Source organism: Trichomycterus rosablanca, chromosome 8 (assembly GCF_030014385.1).
Source record: "Trichomycterus rosablanca isolate fTriRos1 chromosome 8, fTriRos1.hap1, whole genome shotgun sequence".
NCBI lineage: Eukaryota > Metazoa > Chordata > Actinopteri > Siluriformes > Trichomycteridae > Trichomycterus > Trichomycterus rosablanca.
The window spans coordinates 34,267,397-34,288,740 of record NC_085995.1 but is presented as its reverse complement, the minus strand read 5'-3'; the positions used below and the strand labels follow the sequence as shown (position 1 = coordinate 34,288,740).

Here is a 21,344-nt window from a genome sequence, read left to right as displayed (position 1 = left end):
GTTCTGCTTTCTGATTGGCTCCTAGAGTGCGCTCGTGCACGTTTGGCGCGAACACTCGGTGTCGAGCTTCAAAAATCAGTTAAGATTTGAAATTGTTTAACGTTTGTGGTAAATATGAAGCGCCTGTGGAGAACTTTATGGTGAGTATATTTATATAGAAAGTATAGAATTAATTAATAAAACATATGACTTACCTCTCAAACACTATTTTAAGTGTAGAGTAGGGGTGAACAATTACATTTAAATCCTTTATCTAGATATATAGCGGGGCCGAATGTCGAGTACCACCAGTAAATATGCTTCTAGTGTACATTTTTCCCTCAAATTTAGTACAGTGTAAACATAACTTTTTAATGAACTATACGTATTTTTCAAATGAGCTTTTAAAAATACATTTTGCAACCTTGTATTCTTCTGAAAAGCAAGTAAGCATGGTAAAGTTTACCATATCAAATTCTTTTTACAAAAGCTTAGATTTTTGAGTGTTATACTTTCCACAATTTTTAACATCTGGATTTGATTTACTTATCAATCCCTTATAGTCCCTTAGTCTTGTTCAAGTCAATTAAGTTAACATTTTCAGCAATTGTAGGCACTCAGGTGGCACAGCTGGGTGGGGGATGATGCCAAGGCACTGTGATGGTTTGGCGTCAAGTCCAGGGTGTGTTACTGCATTGCGCCCAGTGATTCTGAAGAGACCAGGCCAACCGTGACCCTGAACAGGATAAAACGTTGGTAAAACATTAAAATGAAATGAAAATTTCCAGCAATTGTGCACCTGTTATAAATATAACCATAAAAAGTTTACTTTAGAAACTTTTCTTACAGCATTTGAACTAACAATCAAACCCCATCAAACTTTCCATGCATTTCCTCATGTAAACAATGTAAAGAAACTGACTCAACCTTGGTTCCTCATCTCTCACAAATGCTATAAATGTAAATGTACTTGGGTTTGCTCTAGGTGCTCTGGTTTCTTCATGTCAGCCAAAACATGCCAGAAATGGCTACTCTAAATTGCCCCTTTATGTGGCTGAGTAAATGAATAGGTGTTTGAAGTAGGGCTGCACCTAACGATTTTTTTCTTATCGATTAATCTAACGATTATTGTTTCGATTAATCGATTAGTCTAAACTTATTTACTGCTTATTTTAAAGGGGTTTATGTGTGCGCTTACATAAAATAATGAAAAACACAATTTATCTTAATGTTTCAATATTTTCTTTAATCTTCTCTTAACACAATATGCACTTCGGGGCAGTATTCTGCAAAAAAAATACCTGCAGTAATAGGTACTGTGGAGATTTTTGTTGGAACAACTTGACCTTTGGAACAACTTGACCTTGTATTCTTAATAATCAATAGGCCTTAGAATGAACGTGTAAGATCTGCACGTACACAGAAATATTAGCATAAGAAAGCGGAAGCTGCAACTGCACAAACTAGAGAAAAAAGATGAACAGGGTCAAGTAGAGTTTGCGGAGGTCAGCAGCCGGCCTAAGTGTTAGACAACAGACTGAACAAAGCATGTAAAAACAAGAAGTGTATGCTAATTCAGACAAACAACTTGAGTTAACTTTAAAATCTGCGCAGAGATAGAATGATTCTAGAAATCGCCATATAAGGTAACAACTAAAACTTCGACCAAGCATCCCGGTGGGGATAGCTTAAAAAGGGTCGGATTCTAACAATCGTAGTATTAGAGATAGACGGAGAGAGACAGAGAGAAACTTGCAGTGATCGATCACTTCAGAGCTCAGAGACTTCCTTTCTTCTTTTCTAAAATAAATAATTATATTTTAATTGCTAATTCTGAGGTTCCTAGTCTTCATTCAACAAAAGATTTCATCGGGATTCCCAACAGTACCTTTATTGTGATGTCAAACATTAAATCTCCCATAATATTAAAGGAAGAGCTTGTAAAATTCAAGTAAAGGAATATAGAATGCCTTTATTTGTCGTATATACATATACAGATGTACAGTACAACAGGAATTATTTCTTTACATATTCCAGCTTGTTTAAAAAGTCCTCCACACTTCTTTGCTTGACCCTTAAAAAGAGAAACATAAAGCTTATCAAAATTACACTGATAGTGGCATAATCACTATTGTATTGTCAGATCAGAAAAACACTAGACCTCAAATTTAAATTGCTGTGACAATTTTATTTTATCACTGCATGTCACAGCAACTCATTACCTGAAATATAGAATTCTACTTAAAAACTAGACTTCAAACTTAAATGGTTATAACAGGGAATTACTTTATTCTGGTGTTAAATGTAGTTACGGTAATCACTGGTAAACGTATTTTTACATCGATGAAGTGCAAATAAATAAATAAACTGATTTACAGGCTGTAGCGACAGGCTGTAATGTTAGTTTAAACTTTTCTCTTCCTCCAGCGCAACATTAAAGTAAACAGAAAAATATAAAATGGGTAAATAACAATCTTACATAACGCCCGGTGCTACATTACGTTACCGCTACAGCATGGTGCAGAAATGACTTTAATTGGTCAATTTATTTTACTAACATGGGGCGATGAAGACAGAGAATCTACTACTAACATTAGCACCGTAGCTACGTGTTAATAACACTAATATATAACGCTAGGGTGAAAACGTAAATGTAAACAAACTTGCCGGGGTGTTTTGCTGCCGTCTTGAAAATGCACTCCGGGATGCCTGCGCTTCGTGTGCTCATGCATAGCGATCGTACTGCTGCGATAAACCATCTTCACTTTGCGAAGTGTACAGAACACCACATTGTTGTATCTTTGTGAAAAACACTCCTAAACTTTAGATGCTCGTGTGCAAGTTTCCCTAGAGAAATCCATGTTTTTAGTGGGGTGGCCATCTTTGCGACGCGTCGACGCGTGTTCTTGCAAATCGACGTATTTTCGTAATCGATTACGGCGACGCGTCGCCCCACCCCTAGTTTGAAGTCTTGCAATGCTTTGGCATGCATAAAATTAGACAAAAGTTAGAACACCTTTCTGATAAATGACTAACAAATGTTAGTTTTCCACTACTACTTTACTGTCACCGTTGGGTCCCTGAGCAAGGCCCCTAAGCCTACATTGCCTGCATTGTATTCAGTTACAACTCTTGGATAACTTTGGAAATAAGCGTCTGCCAAAATCTACTCTTTACATGAAGAATCACTGTTGTAACACAACAAAAATGCACCAATTAGCATATATGAAGCATACAAGTACAGTAACTAAGTATTTCTACTGCATTACATCACTTAAAAGCTTGAGCATTTAGTTGAGACACTTTTGAAAGTAGATCTGTCATGATATTAAAATTTTAGCAGATTCTAAATCATACCCTACTAATAAAGATAAACTCTGTTTTTTTATTATGCATTGCATTACACATCATATTGTAATTGTAATCCTCAGTCAACAAAACTGATAAGTTAAATATTTAAAAGCTATCACTGTTGGACACAAAATTGCACATTAAACAGTACCAAAATTACAACAATAAATTACAAATTGTCTATAGTTTATGATAATGGATAGCAATAAGGATAAAACAGCACATTAATGTTATTAATTTTTAATTAACCTGATGTTTGCCAGCAGATGAAAATAAGGCTTTGTGTCATGTGTGAAACAGTAACCTTAAATAATCATAATTAAGTAATGGCAAATTGTTGTTCTTCAACAGGTCTAATATTAACCCCTTTATTCATTCAAGATCACCATAATGGTAGAATGACTGGTTTATTTCCCTTTGCAAACTTGCCTTACTGCATTTGAAAGCTAAGCCCATGTGCAGTGGATCTATTAACCAGTTATTTAATAAAAAAAAGACAGAAAAAGCACACATTGAAGCAAATATTTATTGAAGAGAGGTTGTGCAACAGACATAATTGAGGTACGTGACATGGTCATAGTGGAGGGATGAGATAGAATACATACTGTAAAATTTGACATTTAAATGTTTATTGGGTAACTTGCAGGCAGTGATGTGCTGGTGAGGCTGTCTTATTGGCAGTATGTCACAGTTAATACTAGAGACTGATGTAACTTTGGCATACCTGAAATATGTCTTGTATGGAGACTGGGATAAAGCAAGATGTGAACTGGTAGTTTATTAGTATGATTAACTACCATGTTTATTCAGATTTTGACTTTATCCACAAATGTACCCACAAAGATGCAAATGTCTGTTTAAATTGGCATTTACAGCTTAATGTAAATTATTGGTGAATTTTGTTCTCCTCCATCCACTACAAAGTCCAGGTGGGAGCCTTATGCCTTTCTTGGTCCATTTATTAAAGACTATTTAAAGTACATCCATCATAATATCCTCTGTATGTGGTCTTGTTGGCTCCCAAAAAACTGTGATGCTTTATGAGGTACTGAGAGATGTGTTTGTCCAGTAAACCTGAGGTACAGATATACCGTACATACAGACTGTGTGAGAAAAAGGAAAGCAGGAGAACATATAAAAAAGAGAAAAGAATCATGCTTTCAGAGCATACTGTACAAAGAGCATTTCCAGTCAACACTCATTACATTTGAAGATCTTCCATCACCCTTCTGCATTCTCAAAATATTTTGTAAGCAGTAAAATAATTATAATACAATAGTTTATAAAATAGCAGCACACTCAAGTGACATCACAACTATGTTATTTTTGTGTATAAGATGAAACAAAAATCATAGCTTTTTTAGCAGCGGAAAAACAACAATGAAAAATATTGACACTTGATTGATGTCTTCACAACCACTTCTACCTCTGTTCACTTTGGAATATCAACCCTTAAGAAGCAAAATTTTAGGCACAGTCAAAACTTGAACCAATTCAAATTTTATAAAGAGTATTAAAATTTGTTTTAGAGCTGAGCTGGGCAAACTAAGAAAGTCGGAAAATGCAGCACAATCAGATAATAAAGGGTCAAAGAAATGTGGACTATTTATGGAAAACAACTATTGTTTGTTTAACCCACGTATACAATAGGCTCAACAAAAAGACTGACTTCACCAGCTGCCCCCTACCTTAATGCTAGCTAAGAGACTAGTGCACAAGTATTTGTGTTGTGCTGTTAATGCACACTGCCTAAATCTTGGTCAGAGAGCTATGAATCATGTGAAACTTAGTAAATCCCATGCCAGCCCAACTTTTAAAGCAGCAGGTTTTAAGATGACTGGATAGTGGACATTCGGGTTACTTCTGTAGTCTGACCAATGCACAAAGGCACACAAAAATCACTTGTCACAAAGATTAAGGCACCATATTAAACAAGGCATTTTAACAGTGATAAAGCAGCTTTTACCAGTTCATTTTATATAAATAAAAAAACCCTACAGTGGGCAAATTACTGATGTTATGAAACCAATCAACATTTAAATGAACAGCAAACAAAATTTCAAGTAAAGAAAAGAGGATAAAAAAATCTATGGCATTTCCCTCCATATCTGGAAATGTTATTATGCTTGTTGTTGGAATGTCCACATTGGTATTACAATTTACTTTGTACAAAACACTACACCAACCCTCTTTTTTGGTAGGGAAGTATTTGCTCAAAGTGCTTTGCCGTTGAAACTGAGGAACTGCAGATACACAGATCAACAAATGTCCCCTCATCACTTCAGCTTCCCTGTGTATTACCTTCCCCTAAAATTAGCTGGCAGTGTCAATTAAACTGGTTCAGATACTGGTCTGATTTATTAATTTAAAAAAACTAGAACGACACAAACTTAACAGTAAAACAAGCAAATACATAAAAAAAACTTAAATTATCATGTGATCTCTGGAACCACATCTGATCTTCTCCTTTGGCCTCCTTTCCTGTATGCCAATGTATGTTCATCTCAGCAGCAGCTTATGTCTCTCCTTAAACTCACACAGCTTTATCATTCCCCTCATCTAAGCACAAATCTCATGCTGTTTTGCACTTTGACTTACTGCATGCAGAATCCACTTTCGCTAATCCTTACTAGCACCTTTTTGCAAAATACTCAAAAAAGTCTTCAGCTTTTTAAACCTATAACCACAACAAGCCAAAATGCACCTCACAACTGACAATTTAAAATAAGGTGTATTTCATGCAAGCTACTTTGTAATAGCCTCTATAGTGAAACCGTTTTACCTTAAAAACACCTTAACTAGGGTGGTCTTTTGCCTCCTCCCTCTGTTCCCTGTCTTGCCTCCTCTCAGAACTAAGCACTGGGCTGGGCACTGCCCCATGACCCAGGCCAGAAAGTAAAAGCGCATGTATAGAAGGCAATAATACAGGTGGCCAGTGGCCCTTCAAAGCAAACAAAAGCGCTGCAGACTTATTCACTACCTTCTGTTAAGTCCTTTAACTCTGTGTCCATCTCCATCTCAAACAACATCCAAGCGGATCTTTAACCAAAGCATTTACGCGTTTCTCTTCAAACACATCCATGTAACCACATACAGAAACACACACGCACACACACACAAGCAGCTTGACAAAAGCTTATTAAAATTGTATATTTTGATAATTCAGACAATAAATTGATGATCTGATAATAATAATAATAATATTACTAATAATAATAACAATAACAATAACATGTTCTCAAAACATGCTACTCCCACTGGGCAAGCTAATGCACTGTTCAGTTTCAATGCATGTATGAATTTGGTTGATACATTCAAAACTTCAAGCAATTATCAACAATGAAATCACCTTGAAAATTAGTTCTGCATGACTTCATGCCATTTAAACTTTTTAAAACACCGTCATGTGACTCATTGACAAGTGAAGTAAATTTAAAACATATCAAACCAAATTATATCCAGAGGGCCCTTTGGCCTAACAAAAACTGCTCACAGTTTTTGTGTAGGGCTTTGACACACCTGTCCCACTACACATTTCTGGGCCTTTTATCTTTACCACAACACCAAAATGGGGAATCCACAAAACAGTATCATGACAGCCCTGTGTGTGTTTAAGCTCAGGCTTTTCAAACATGAACCAAAACATAAAACAGAAAAAAAACATAGCCCTGCTTGTGTACCTTTACATACCAGTCTTTAGAAGTTGACTGTTCTAAAAAGCCTTTCAAACTCTTTAAAAACCTTCTTAATATAACGTTTTATGCAATCAAAAATAGTTTGCAAAATGCTATAGGCTTCCCTTATATTAATCTGGGGCACCATAAGGATTTTTGCATTAATATTAATCATTTAAAAAACTAATTTGCATTTAAAATATCTTTAAATTCTTTTGTAATGTTCTTTTTCTTCCATAATGTTTTTACTTTAAAAAAAGAATAAAAAACCTACAAAGACTAGCAAGCACTTTATGATGGGCTGTTTTTTGTCATTTTTGTTTTTTGTTTTTTTTTTCCTTTAAATCCAGGTGCCGCTCCTTCTGCAAGCTCACAAGTTGATGTCTCGCACATCGGTTGGGGTGCTGGACTGGTCCTGGTCTTCCAAGGTTTTGTTGCGAGGATTGCTCTGATCCTGCTGTTGCTGCTTGTGCTGCTGCCGATGTCCCTCTCTTAGACTGGTAATCAGCACACGTTCAATCTGCTCCTGACATTCCTTCAGAACATCCTGTAACCAGAACAGTTCTTGGATTATCTCACCAAAATCTATTATAGCATTGCTTGTTTAGTGCAAAGACATCACATGTTAATGCAAACATACATTATGTTTTTATTTCAGCGTTTCCCATGACAGCAGCAACAAGACTATGGAATAAAGCTATTGCTGTAATTTTAAGTATATCTAGATAAAATAAAAGGTGAAGTGCAAAAAAATGTAAATGTTGTTTGGGTAATACTATAGAAGAATAGTAAGTTTTATTGTTATGACAAAGCCTGCACAATGAATCATGTTTAATAATACATTACCTGTCCTAGGTAAATTAACTGAACCTTTTATGCTACTTTCTTGTTATCTGATTCTGCCATAGCAGTATTTACAAAAAATCCATTATACAAACATAAGCATTATATATATTATATATATAGTGTTGCAAATCTATATATGATCACACAGATCCATTTATGCTGACACAAAACAGCTTTCCTATTTGTGATTTTAATGCATAATGGTTTTGTTGTTCATAATCTAATTAATACAAATGCATAAAAATGTTTTTCTGTTTGGTTTAGAACTGCAGCGCACTCTCAACATCTATAAACAGGAGTGGCACATTTTCACTGAGGGTGAGTCACAATTCAACACTCATGTGTACCGCTAATGCATGTAAGGTAGATCTGCTTTCATTTGCTTAGCTCTCAATTAAAATCAGCAACCAGTTTTTGCAAATTAATTTCTGCCATTCTTCACTGAACAATGACTGTTTTCAATGTAAAACTACATGCAATAGACAGGAAGGTAAGTGCAATATCATTCATGTCATTACACCTGAGCCGAGAACCATACCTACGTACATACAGACAGAACGCCATACCAACCTTGGAAAATAAAGGCTGTGCAAAAACAGAGGATCCTACTCAAGCTTTTCAAAGAGCCAATTTTATATTGTCATTCATATTTAAAATGAATCAAAAACTATATTGCTTAACACTAAAGCAAATTTGCATGCCTACAAAAGTCACGTGTTCTTAAGGTGGATCTAATATTTTTAAAACATTCATTCTGAATGACAGCAATAATTGTTCTTCATGTAAGACATGTGTTTTGAATTAAGTCATGTCAGGAAAGAAGACCAATATGATTTTAGTAGTTGAACTTCCTGTCTGCAACTATTTAAAATATGAGCACTGGATGACACCCAGCAGCACAGGGTACCCATTTTACAATCTAACAGAAAGGTCAACGCCCTCTAGTGGAATAAAGGAAAATGACAGTATTGGCAGCTCTCAGCTCCTAGGTCATTGTGGGTCTGAATTACACCCGACATCTGGAAAAGGTTCTGTGTGTAGCCCCAAAAGCAAGGCTTGTAAAATATGTGTTGCATGTAAAAAGGCTGCATTCCTTTGACAATTACTTCTAATTAAAACTGATGTGCAGCATTGTAAAAACACATTATCCAACCAGGTCTTCCTTAAAGATATGCCATTTATATTTATCTTTAGATTTCTTTAAGAGCTGTTTTTTTTTTTTTTTTTTTTTTTTTAATGGTTACAAGTAGCCCAAACTTTAAACTGGGCGACTGAGGGATTTTGGTTCCAACATTATTTTCAGTAGGTTAATGTGATTTTTGTGTAGGAACAGCCCTGGTGCTGCTATTAAGCACACTTATCTCACTCTAGGAAAGCAAACACATTCTTTTTTTAAAGAGGCATCTGGCTTTTCATCACAATGTGATGTTATTAGTCATATAAATAAATTCCTCAGAGAAGATTAACTTAAGCATAAAACATGTAAAGGAACTGCCCTCGTCTTACCGCAAGAATGCCAGGCCTGACTTCTTAAAAGAAATTCCCCTCTGTGCCGCTGCTCTTTATAGAGGCATAGGCAAGTCTGCACCAAACCCCACAAGCTAAATCCAAGCAACTTTAATGACTTCAATGTGGGACTACTGGTCCCACTACTGGGACTATTGGAGACTGTGACTTGCACTAAAAGTAGGTAGGTTCCGCTGAAGAGTACTGCATTTTAGCTAGTTAGAAAGTTGACTGGATACCTAAGTTTCTTTTGTTTTACTATTTTTAGATACACTATATGGACAAAAATATTGGGACACCTACACATAACACCTATAGGCGATTTTATGACATCCCATTCTAAATCCATAAGCATGAATATGAAGTTGGGTTCCTCTTTGCAACTAACATCTTCCAGGGGTAGCAAAGTGAGTACAGCTTTGGGCTATCGAACGGAAGGTTATTATCATTTAATAAAGTAATTGATTACTTTCAACCTTTCTTGGTAAGCTTTCTAAGCTTTTTGCCTTCTAAGGAGCCATGCAATTAGCATCAGTTGCTAAAGCTAAACTTTCAGCCATCTTCTTTCAACAGGGAGTCCACTGATGTACACAACATACCTCACCAGATGTGCTTGAGGCTACACTCACATTACCGTTGGCTTGTTGGCCCTTTCACATGTCTGGATGCAAAAACCACAGGCATTGGAAACCACAAATGTCAGTATGATGCCTGGCTAGGAGATTGGCAGAGTATTTTAGCTGTTGAGGTTTTCTCATTTCTTCTGAATGTAAATCAATGGGCTTGAAGCAGATGTTGCCCATTTGCTGGAGTGTTTCTTTCAAAATCCCTGTTTGCATGGTAAGTGACTAGTAACACACTCATGGAACGGCAGTCATCACATGTGAAGACTTGTGCGTATGTCAACGTAAATTGGGGACCTTTGTATTCTGGGGGAAGATTGAAGAAAAAGAAGACAGCATCTTCTTACAACCTTTAACAGTCTTTCATTATGTAGGGAAAATTCCTGGCTGCTAGACACCTACTGCCTTCCCTCTGCCTGCATGTTTTTTAAAAGGTATGGTTTGTTGGCATCTATGAGTGTGAAGAGTTGATCATGGAGAGGGCAGTTCATTTCTGCTGGCAAAGACCTCACATTCACACAGTGAAAGGCTTCAGTTTAGAAGAACTGTTTGTTTTTCCTCTGCTACAGTGCACAACTTCACAAGCTGGCACTGCAGCCATCCACCAACTGATGGTACAATCTTGGTAGAAAAACTAACTTCACTAAGTCATGGTTGACACCTATGGTGACAGTTTATAGCCTCTACTTACAACTGATTGAGAGCTCTCTCTCTTTATTGCTAGCCCTTACTTTAGCTAGCTATTTCTTTTCCAATAAGAAAACTAATTTGCTGTCTTTTTGGCAATGTATCTTTGAGACTTTATAGGTCATTTGCATAAATCCATGTATCTGTGCCACTGCACCCCAGTTCTGTATACTCACACTCTCTCAGTCGGGGTCAATCCAATTTCATTTCCAGTAATTCAGCATCTGAATGTGACATTCAATTGGAGCTGGGCGCATGCCCACTGAGAAGGAGAGTGCAAGCATCTTACACAGTACTATAGAACCACACAGCTGCACACCCCCAGCACTGTATTGATGTTTTTAAAGGGATGGGGTCCCCACACAAAAGGGGTACCTTGTGATCTCAGAGCTCTAGTTTCAAAAAACACCACTGTGACTGGCAATGCTATTAGCCATCCAAATGTACCCCCTTTAAAAGCCTTTTTCCCTGGTTTGAAACAGACAACCACCCTGACAAAAGCCAGTCCACCCCTACTCCCCCTTTCATTGCAGTTGAAGCATAGGCACTGTTTGGACTGTGCGCCCTTCCTCAGGGCCACATAGCTGCCTGGCTACATTCTGTCTGCATCAAACTATTATGTCAGCAATTTCAAGAACATACACAAGACTAACCAAAACCCCTCATTCAAACAACCACCACTACTAAAGTTAGCTTAACATTTAATGTGACCTTGCAGGGTGAGGAGTACTAAAGAAAAGTGACAAATGCAGATAAGTGGATTAAGGAAAGGCATAAGGGCAAATGGTTTGATGCTTTGCAAGTTTAAACTGAGTCTTAATTTTAAATGACACAAATACCTAGCTTTGACCAATCATATATGCTAGAATTTTTATAGCCATTTAAACAATTTTATTTGACTTCCACTCATTTAACATTTTTGCAAGAAATTTACTATAAACTGCAAAACACACTTTTCCAATTTAGTTAAGAAACAGTTTTTCCAATTTGGTCTAGTTTAAGAAGGACTATATTAGTTGTGGTTGACTTCAGGCAATTCCATTATAAATATGTGTATCTAATTAAAAACTCGATTTCTTTACATATTTAAGGTAGACACTGTCATACTCACAACTTCTGTGTTTGTGATCTTGGCAAGCAATTCTGTAAGGTTGTTTCCCCAAAGTGCACGGTCAGTACTGTTGAGTTGCAGTCCACAGATTGCTGCTCCGACGCTGCCTGTGGCAATCATGGATGGAGGGAGCATGGCAAAAGTAAAATCTGTATAAGAGTAAAACAAATTAGCATTATAATCTATAACTACAATGACTGGTCATGAGCAACTATGCTCCAGTTTTTACAAATGTAATATATCTACCTGATGTGTCACTGCTTAAGGAAACAAAGACTTATACTGCATGTAAACAAAGACAATTTCCATCTGTGCCCTAGTCCTTTCGCAATAACCCTGTCATGGTCTTATCTCATTAATTGAGAGGGAGAATGGAGTAAGTGACAGATTTGAGCCACCAAAGTTGTGGGGGTTAACATCTTTTTTTAAGTCTGTGTCCAGAAGGTTTTGGCAGAAGAAAAGAATCCCCCACTGGCACCATTTCTTTGATGCCAGGCCACCTCTGAGCTCACAGAGCAGACCCTGGCAGCCACTGCTTTACTGTGCTGCCGCATTCAAAGCCAACCTTAAGATGCCTTCGAGAGCAAATTTTTTTTTTATTGGCTATGATGTGGGTCCTTTGACAGCTAATGAAGCACCACTTCATTGCATTTTTAACATTTAAAAACAGATAAAACATTTCTTAGTTGAGAAGTAAATCCACTATCTTTTTGTGGTACATAGGGATTTTGGAACGGGCAAAGAGCAAATTAAATTTAGAAATGCATAACATTCTTTGTATTCTGTTTCTGTTGAATACGTATGATATGGTACACTTTATGCGGAAAATACAATTTGGACTGGTTTGTTTCAACAAAAGGGATCTCCAGTTATGTTATAGATGTTTATTTTCTGATTTGGATAGAAAAATAAGTCAAACCTAGCAGGTTTAGGCTAGTAGTGGCTTTTATACAGATACTCGGAAATTGATCTGGATATAACTATTCACAAATAGTAGTGGCACAAATCGACAGTCTGGTGTGTTTGAGAAGGCTTCTTGTAAATAGTGGATAGCTGGCTTGCTCTCCCAGCACCTAACCTCCTTCAATGAACCATTTTCTTTTCCCCTCCAGTACCACGCCAGCGTAGCCAACTTCTGGGTGGGTACATTGAAATGCATATGCATGTAACTTGTAAATGAGCTAAACAGACAGAAAGTTGAGAATCAGCCAAATAGACTAATGATATTTAGGGCAATAAATCATCTAACTGAAATCCATTTAGATGGATACCTCAATAAACGAAGGGTTTACAAAAAGTCTAAGTTTGAACAGTCTCCACTGCTTTTTGTCATAATTTTCTGGCAACACTTAACAAATGTCCTGACATTTGCACTATAAGTCAAAACAGCTCTTTTAAAACTGTTATGTGACCATTGACATGAATGTGCAGAATCTAATTGCCAACTTAATTTTTTATACAGTTTATTTGGTTGTCTCTACATTTATTATACAGTTTATTTAGTTGTCTTTACATTTATTATACAGTTTATTTAGTTGTCTTTACATTTATTATACAGTTTATTTGGTTGTCTTTACATTTATTATACAGTTTATTTGGTTGTCTTGACATTTATGCCAAGTCACAAACATACATTTGGACAAATCCCAAAACAGTTGTTTCCACCTTACACTGGCATTTATAGTATTTATTTTGCAGCAAAGACACCATAACTTCAATGAAATGAAAACAGGAATTCTTAACTGATGAAATCTTGTAATAACTTGCTTGTCTTGCACCATGGCAAAGATACTTGAGCAACAGTACACAACTTACCAAGGGCGGTAACTGGGCCTCTCAAAACAGGAATATCAGAATTAGTTTTATAACCATACTGACCTTTTTTTACAAACACATACTCGACACTATTTGACCTTTTTACAAGTTAATGATTAAGATAAACATTTCATTAAGGAATTGTCATTTTTGTTAGAACAGACAATGTAGTTGAATTTGTAGTTATTGTAGCTTATATAACATGTATAATTAGTAGCATATGTGATGGTAGTCAGACTTTAGAAATACTAAGTACTATATGTGTGAGCATGATGAACAGAAAAGAGGGCAGTAGTTTTGGTTCTTACTGCTGCAGGAAATTATTCAAGACATACAAAAGAAGAAGATTCGCAAATAGCTCTGATATTACATAGGTCAGCAAAAATCAGCATTAGCAAATATACCAACTTTCAGAACAGGTCCATTTTGAAACAGAAGGTCTGACAAACAATGTGTTGTACTAAACAAAAATGTGCCCTGAAATTTACTATAACATCTTCAAATCCTAAATGTTTATTTTAATTTTTTTCTTTTCATTTATTTTTCTGGTGTTTTTGCAGTTTTTTTTTTCTAAAGAGTAATTCTGGATTCCAGGAACAGGTTGTTAAGTATACCTTCTTCTTTTAGTATCTAATCAGATGCATTTTTCAAAGATGAGCTCTGTTGCTTTTTCTCCACCCTGACAATCTTTTTTCATTTAGACAAAGTGTTTGATTTATAGATGTCATTAAAAAAAAAGGTGGGCTAGTGCATTCTCTGCAAAAATACAAAGTGCCAGTAAAATATTATCTGATCTAAAGTCATTAAAAACAACAAATAGTCACAACTTGTTTTCAAAACGGACAAAATGATTAGAAAGTACAGCATCACACATACAACACCAACTACCTTATCCATATTAAAATGACATCAGCAATACTATTATTTGTGTAAGACACAAGTTTTTTAAATACTTGTTTAAATGATTAACTTTTATGTTTTAATATACACTCGGGGACAAATCTATGCTCAGAGATTTGCGCAATAGCACTGTCACAATGGATCTAAAGTTGACAAGAGGATTCCAGTATCCAGAACAGGTGGTGTCAGTGTGTTTAATGGGATTCTAGCCACTTTCACAAGATCCACAAGATCTTCGAGGTAAGACCAACATCAAAAGTGCTATGCTTAAAGACCTATGCTTACTATTCCTTTCAAAAAGCCTTTCTCTAATTACATCCAGATTTTAAGAAAAATTCAGGGGATTCTCCTGGGTAGATGAGCCACCCCAGGGAGACATGTGTGAGCCAAGGGGTGAGCATTATTACCTTTTGCAGCATTTAGAGTGTAAAGTCGGCTAGCAGAACCAGCTCCACAAAGACTCCTAAACATGGGAAAGCAGTCATGCCCTAGAGCAACTAGGAGGCGTGAGAAGTGGGGATGAGATATGAAAACATGACATGCTTGCTATTTGGATATACTGGGACTCTCCCACCACCTTTCTCACACTTACTCTCCACCCCAAAACATAATCCGCCACCAAGAACTGAGACGATACATTTACCCATAACTCATATAGAATACAACTGGATCAGCAGCATATACGAATGTCCTTATCCGCACAGCTGTCCTTTGAAATGTCACTCTAAAGCTTGCCCACATCCACTTTCGCTTACTTATATATGGACACCAAACCTTTTAAAAAATCTACAGGAAACACACTTGTGCACATTTTAATGCACAACTGCTTATTTGCTAAATGTAACATACTGGAAAAACAATGTGCAAAGGTTATACCACATTTACTATGTGGTAAATTCAGCAAATTTTACCATTTGCATTTGAGGATGTCAGACATAATATTAATTTTCTTGATGATAGCATGCCTGCTAAAGCAACAAGGATGTTATCATAGTTATTCCTTAGTAAATTTTTATTTTAGATCTTGTCTTTGTCTAGTATTGTTGCAAAATTCTGACACCTGGTTCTCTTGGTAAGTGCAAATAAGCTACAAAGGGTGTGCCAATTGTGGTAGTTTTCAAACAGAATTTGTTTCAAAACATTCAGTTTGGCATGTCGAACATGAAAAGAGAGAATCTTGTTTTTAAGGCCTGAAATACACCTCAGGGATTGAAATGGGGAAGAGCAAAATGGAATTTAACTTTCGTTCCTGTGAGTTATGATAGCAAACATTTAAATCGCTTGAAACAAAAAATAAAATGCTGATAAAAACAGCACCCTATTTTGAAAAAGATTAGAACTAGTCAGCATGATGTGATGTACTATTACCTGTTGCACAAAGAGCAATGAAGGTCTGCACATGCTTGCGGATCAGGTCCAGCTTATCCACAGGCAGTGGCAGTCTCTTTACAATGTGTTCAATAAAATCATTAGGAGTAACTGCTGCCAGGTTCCACTTCAATTTACCAAGAACTACCAGTTCCCATTCCTGAAAAAGATACAGATAAATGAGGAAGGTAAAGTTAGCAAAAAATATATCACATTGTAACCTAGTATAAATAAATTCATCTGTCCTGTCTGCAAATACAGATTGAGAATCACTGCTCCAGAGCCTCTGAAAAAGCAGACCCAGTGCTGGATAGTGGGTGAATGGGCAAATGCAGAATCTATGTAAAGTATTTTAGGTATTTTAAGTTCTGCTAAAATTGGAATGTAAATGGATGAAATACAAGTTGGCCTTCATGCCTATTGGCTCAGGGGATTCTGTAAAAAATTTAAAAATTGCCTCATATTTCTCTATTGCCATTTTCCTCACCAGTATGTGTAAATTTGAACTTTAAATAATATCATTATGAATATAATTAATAAGAACAATTTACATGTTACATCATATGACAGTTAATACATACAATAGTATGAGTATCTTCTTACTACCACATGTGGTTTAAACACTAATAAATGCAGCTACATTAATGTCTTTGACTATTTAAAAATCTAGTTTATAAATATGAGCTATTTAGTTCTCAGCCTATTATTCTCAGCTAATTATTGCCGGTAGTCACTTCAGGTGTGCGGATGTGTTAAGGTGGCAATCTCTTTCACAATCAAGCAGTGAATGGTAGTTAATATATTAAGCAATCCAAATAGGAGTGACAAACATTTAGATGCTGACTAATGACTGGCCTAATATACAGCAACACCACTAAATGTACAATGTTTAGCATTTGGTATTTGTGTTTTATTAAATCAATTGTGTGTGTTTGTGTATTTGTGGTAGAACCAACATGAGAGTCGCATTTAGGGGAATTGGCAATGAGAAAAATTAACACAAAAAGACCAAATGTATTGAATTGAGTGTCCAAATTAACATGGGTATAAAACTACAGTGCAATCGCAAAAACACTGAATAATTTTCAGAGCACTGACTTTTTTGTGCAGTGGACAAATGAAATTCTGAATGAGTGTACAATGAAAAAAAAAAAAACAGTTACTGATGCATTATTTCCTTGCCACATCTGAATGCTTGGTTTTAGCAACAGAATGACTCAGCCACATGTTCAAACAGCTCAGATTTTTTAGGGTTGACACACGGCTCGGAAATTCCAAACATACTGCCGTACCTAGGTCATCAGAATACAGTAGACATTTTTTTTTTTTAAATAGTGCAGTTTTTGCACTCAAGGTTGACCTTTATTAAAACTGGCAGGATGTAAAAGCATTAAGTATTGAGATACTGTTGAGTATTGTATTGAGATAAGTTGTGGGACAGCAGCCTATAAAGCCAGCCCACCACCTTTGAGACACAGGTCGCGGCTTTGAAGAGCTCAAAAGAGCTCGGTATGGCAGAACATATAGTTCATATAGTATGAAAGAAAGTATAATTCAAGAACTAAACAACTACACCCTGATTAAACTTGGGTTTTGTCATTTTGTCATCTAAACCAGAATACAGTTACACTTAGTCTTTGCATTTCAGGGAAGCAATATAAAAATTAATAGTTAATATAGACATTATAACACAATCAGAGAGCAATTTAAGATTGGCCATCTGGATCTTATGTCACTGTTCTGATTGAAGCCAAACCAAGAACTAACTCCAGTTATGCTTGCAACACAGTTTAGATACCCACTTCCTCTTTTTGGTGCTGCTGCCACAAAAGAGGTTTAATTTACAAGAAGTTTGTACTAGTCAGCGGAGACAAAATTGAAGATGAGACTGTTACAGCCAATCTCCGGTTTCCTGCATCTGCTGCACACTGCAGGCCAGAGTCAGACTGACTTTTAGAAAAGTTGTTCTTAGCATGCTTTTGCTGACAGCTGCCTAGCAGTGTGATCTTTAACAAGTACCACTACGATTTTGTCATTTATCATCACCAAAAAGAAAAACTGATGAGCTAGTGGTGAGAACAGTGCTAACACGCACCCAAAAGTATTCAATACTTGACAGATAACACTCTACAGTCTTAGCAAGGACTACAGGCCACAGTGAACAAACTCCAAAATGGTAATGTGGAATGGTAATTATATCATACATAGTGTAAGGTAAAAAAAAAATTGTTACGCTAGCCCACAACCGCATGGATCCAGGGTGCTACATACAACCATGACTGGCTATGTTTGGGAAGTGCCCTGTGCAGAATGTTTTACTGCAATAGTGGTAAAACACAAAAAAAGAAATACTTTTGTCTGTATAATATTTTATATTGTGTCTGTTTCTGTAGTCTCTTTAGATGCTTTGGCTATGTGAGCATACAGTCCAGCCTACTTACAGCTTACTTTCACAATGGTAACATTTTTATTTATATTTAGTAAGTGCTTCATCTGAATCAGGACAAGACACCAAAGCACATCCAACACTCAGAATTGAGAGTATGAGGAATTTAAACAACTGGTGTACCAAAAAACGTTATAACGTACTTTATAACCCAAAGCTATATGGAACCCGCAATAGTTGCTGTAGCCTTAGAATATGAGGAATTTAAACAACTATATATATATATATATATATAAAATTTTGATATTTTATTCTCGTTTTATCTGCTAAGCCGGAACTGGAAAAATAGACATTACTTCCCATCTTAAACCAGTAATACAGCTGGCATATTCGCATATTTGCCACTAGATGACGATAAAGACCAGTTGTTAGTATAAGCGTCCATGCATCTGCAGAGCTACCCCTCCGAATTTGGTCTACAGCGTCTGAATTCACCATTCGCCACAATGCTGCTCAGCAAAGCTTCTTTATTCCCTTTTCCTAACCACAAGTCCTCATATTTGGTCATAATCATAACATTTACTTTAAAATGCATTTAAAAACAATGCATTTGCAGAACTACTTAGCAATCAAGGAACAGTAAAATAGATTAAAATACTTACAATATTTGCTTTATTTTAATAGAAGTGTGTTACTAGACTTAAATGTATATTAAAATTTAAGCAACTACTGACTGCGGTAAACAACTGAATTTATGTGCTTACCAGAAGCTCTTGCGGTCTCATGGAGTTATCAGTATAGATACACAGCTTTTCTGCAGTTAGAGGACGCGTCTCCTTCAGTTTGGACGCCAGAAACATGCACACCGCGCCGAGCAACTGCAGGTTACACTTTCTGGTGGGCACAACCGCTAAAAATCTGTCCAAGTAGTTCATAGCCAGTGGGAAAACTTCCTCCTCGCATTTTTGTTCCTCACATACCTGCAAAAGGCAGGAGAGCGACGAGCATGAGTTCACTAGAGGAAAAAACACGTGGTGCACAATTGATCTTTTTTAGTCAAAATTATTTCCTAAAGAGAAAATAATTACGAATTAAATTAGTATGGGATCTGTGCAAAATAAATGTAAATTCCACCGTAGATCGATAGGAAATATTCACCTAAAACAACATATCGAACATTTGATGCTTCTGTGTTACAAAGACGTTATAAATTTACGTTATTTAAAAAAAATGGAAAATACTTTTCAACATTTACAATAAACAGACTTAAATTCCCTTGGTTAACTGAGTAATAAATAAATTCAAGTCACAATCAGTAGAGCCAAAATCCGACCATGCAGCACAGTAGGCTACGGAAAAGCCTTCGCTTTTTTTGATTCGTCATATTTTCATAAAATATTTAAAAATAGAAAAAAATTGTTTAAACCCACAATTAATACATGAAAATGTTCATCGGTTCATTCTACATCATTCCCGACAATTGTCAAATACTACAATCGATGTTTTCTGTGATAAAAACATCATTTTCCGAAGAAGGTAGCAGACAGTGCCTGACCAGTGCGTCGACATCCCACCGAAATAATACCTTGATAAATTTATATAAATTCGCCAGTTACTTTTAGCTTAACATTACATACATGAAAATAAAGAACAACTTCTTAGCTAACTTTTCCGACAAAGAGTGACAACATCTATACATGCGATTAAATATAAATTAACACAATTCCAGAGCTACAACGATTTAGGTTAGGTTCAGAGAGATAGCATTGGGCCCTCGCCCTTCCGCAAACACATATTTGGAAAAAATATATAAAATATTTACAAAATTATTGACAGAATTTTAAATCCTATCGAAGTACTTTGAACCCACATCTTTCAAACTTTTAACATTATATAAGCTGTCGTGATGTTTCGGAACATAAAATACTATAAAATTCAACCCGACCAACTCTGAAAAACATGGCGTTTAGATTGCGCTACTTTGGTTAAGCATTGACTGCATACGTGTGCACGGAAATATTTATTAATTTATATTTTTTATATAAATAAATTAATAAAATTGTGAATCAAGGAACTCCCTTCTTTACTAACGATAGCCAATATCGGCAGATTTTTCATAAAGTAACTTAATTCTTGTCCTTATTTTAACCATGTCGTGCTCTGCAAGAAATCATAAAAAGTGGTGTTCTCGATCTAAAACTGGTTTTGCACAAAACGCCCTTACAAACTCAGATCTGTCCTTTCGGAAATAAAAAAAAACAGCCTGTTGGGTTTCATTTACCGGTGCAGGACATACAGGCTAACCGAGAAACGGGTTTAATCACGTCAAAAATGATCCAAAGGCTCAAGTTCACACACAACAAACCTCTAACATCCAGGTGGCCACCATCCTTCTCATGAAAGGCTGGATATCTTTCTGTACGCATTTAAAATACGAGCACTGAGGCAAAAACCTCTCCTCGATAGTCAACAGGCTCTGCAACACTCTGTCATCGCCGAGGAGGTTCGGGTCGGGACGGGCTCGCACCACCGCGTCCGCTTCCAAGCAGTACAGCTCCATAGATGTCTGTATTCACCGTGCTTTCCGGTATTTAAAATGAGAACCACAGCTCACAAAGCACCAGAAAAGTGGAGCCGAAAAAGATACTTCGTAGAAGGGCATATAAAAGGAATAAGCGAGACTATATCCTGTGGTTATTTCCAGGAGAACTTTTAGGTCTTTCCTTCCCTGGTGGCTGCACTGCTCTGTTCTCGCCTCTCTAGCAGGGTTGCCAGATTGATGGTTCCAGCCCATTTGCGACTTAAGACCCGCCTCCAACTCAGCATAAACCTCAAACTCCAACTTTGATGAATAATAAACTCTGTACCATTCATCAATAATGTGCATATCGAATATAATGTATTTTTATTTATAATGTATTGATCACACACAGCAAGCAATCTAAACAACCTCACCAACACATGGCCTATCAACACGCTCTGTAAATGAACAAATGTGGTAGCTTAGGTGTTCAGCTACTGGAGTACTAATGCAAAGATTGCTGGTTCAAGCCCTGCTTCTGCCAGGTTGCCATTGTTGGGCCCCTAAACAAGGCTGT

General features: G+C 36.4%; 1 protein-coding gene and 1 long non-coding RNA gene across 6 annotated transcripts in view; one reads left to right on the top strand and one right to left on the bottom strand.

Annotated features, from left to right (window-relative positions):
* The first annotated feature begins 72 nt into the window (after window positions 1-72).
* The window catches only part of LOC134319539 (uncharacterized), an 83,102-nt gene continuing 61,830 nt past the window's right edge, over window positions 73-21,344 (top strand). For all 5 annotated transcript variants that reach the window (XR_010013529.1, XR_010013527.1, XR_010013526.1 and 2 more), the window contains exons 1-3: window positions 73-140; window positions 7,355-7,504; window positions 8,115-8,168. This is a non-coding gene — a long non-coding RNA (uncharacterized LOC134319539). The remainder of the gene's footprint in view (window positions 141-7,354; window positions 7,505-8,114; window positions 8,169-21,344) is intronic.
* Window positions 3,843-20,975, bottom strand: ccnd2a (cyclin D2, a). The gene is made up of 5 exons (XM_063000770.1): window positions 20,612-20,975; window positions 19,011-19,226; window positions 15,861-16,020; window positions 11,778-11,926; window positions 3,843-7,551 (listed from the first exon to the last, which is right to left on the bottom strand). The coding sequence occupies exons 1-5, from the start codon at window positions 20,804-20,806 to the stop codon at window positions 7,375-7,377; spliced, it is 897 nt and encodes a 298-aa protein (XP_062856840.1). The 5' UTR covers window positions 20,807-20,975; the 3' UTR covers window positions 3,843-7,374.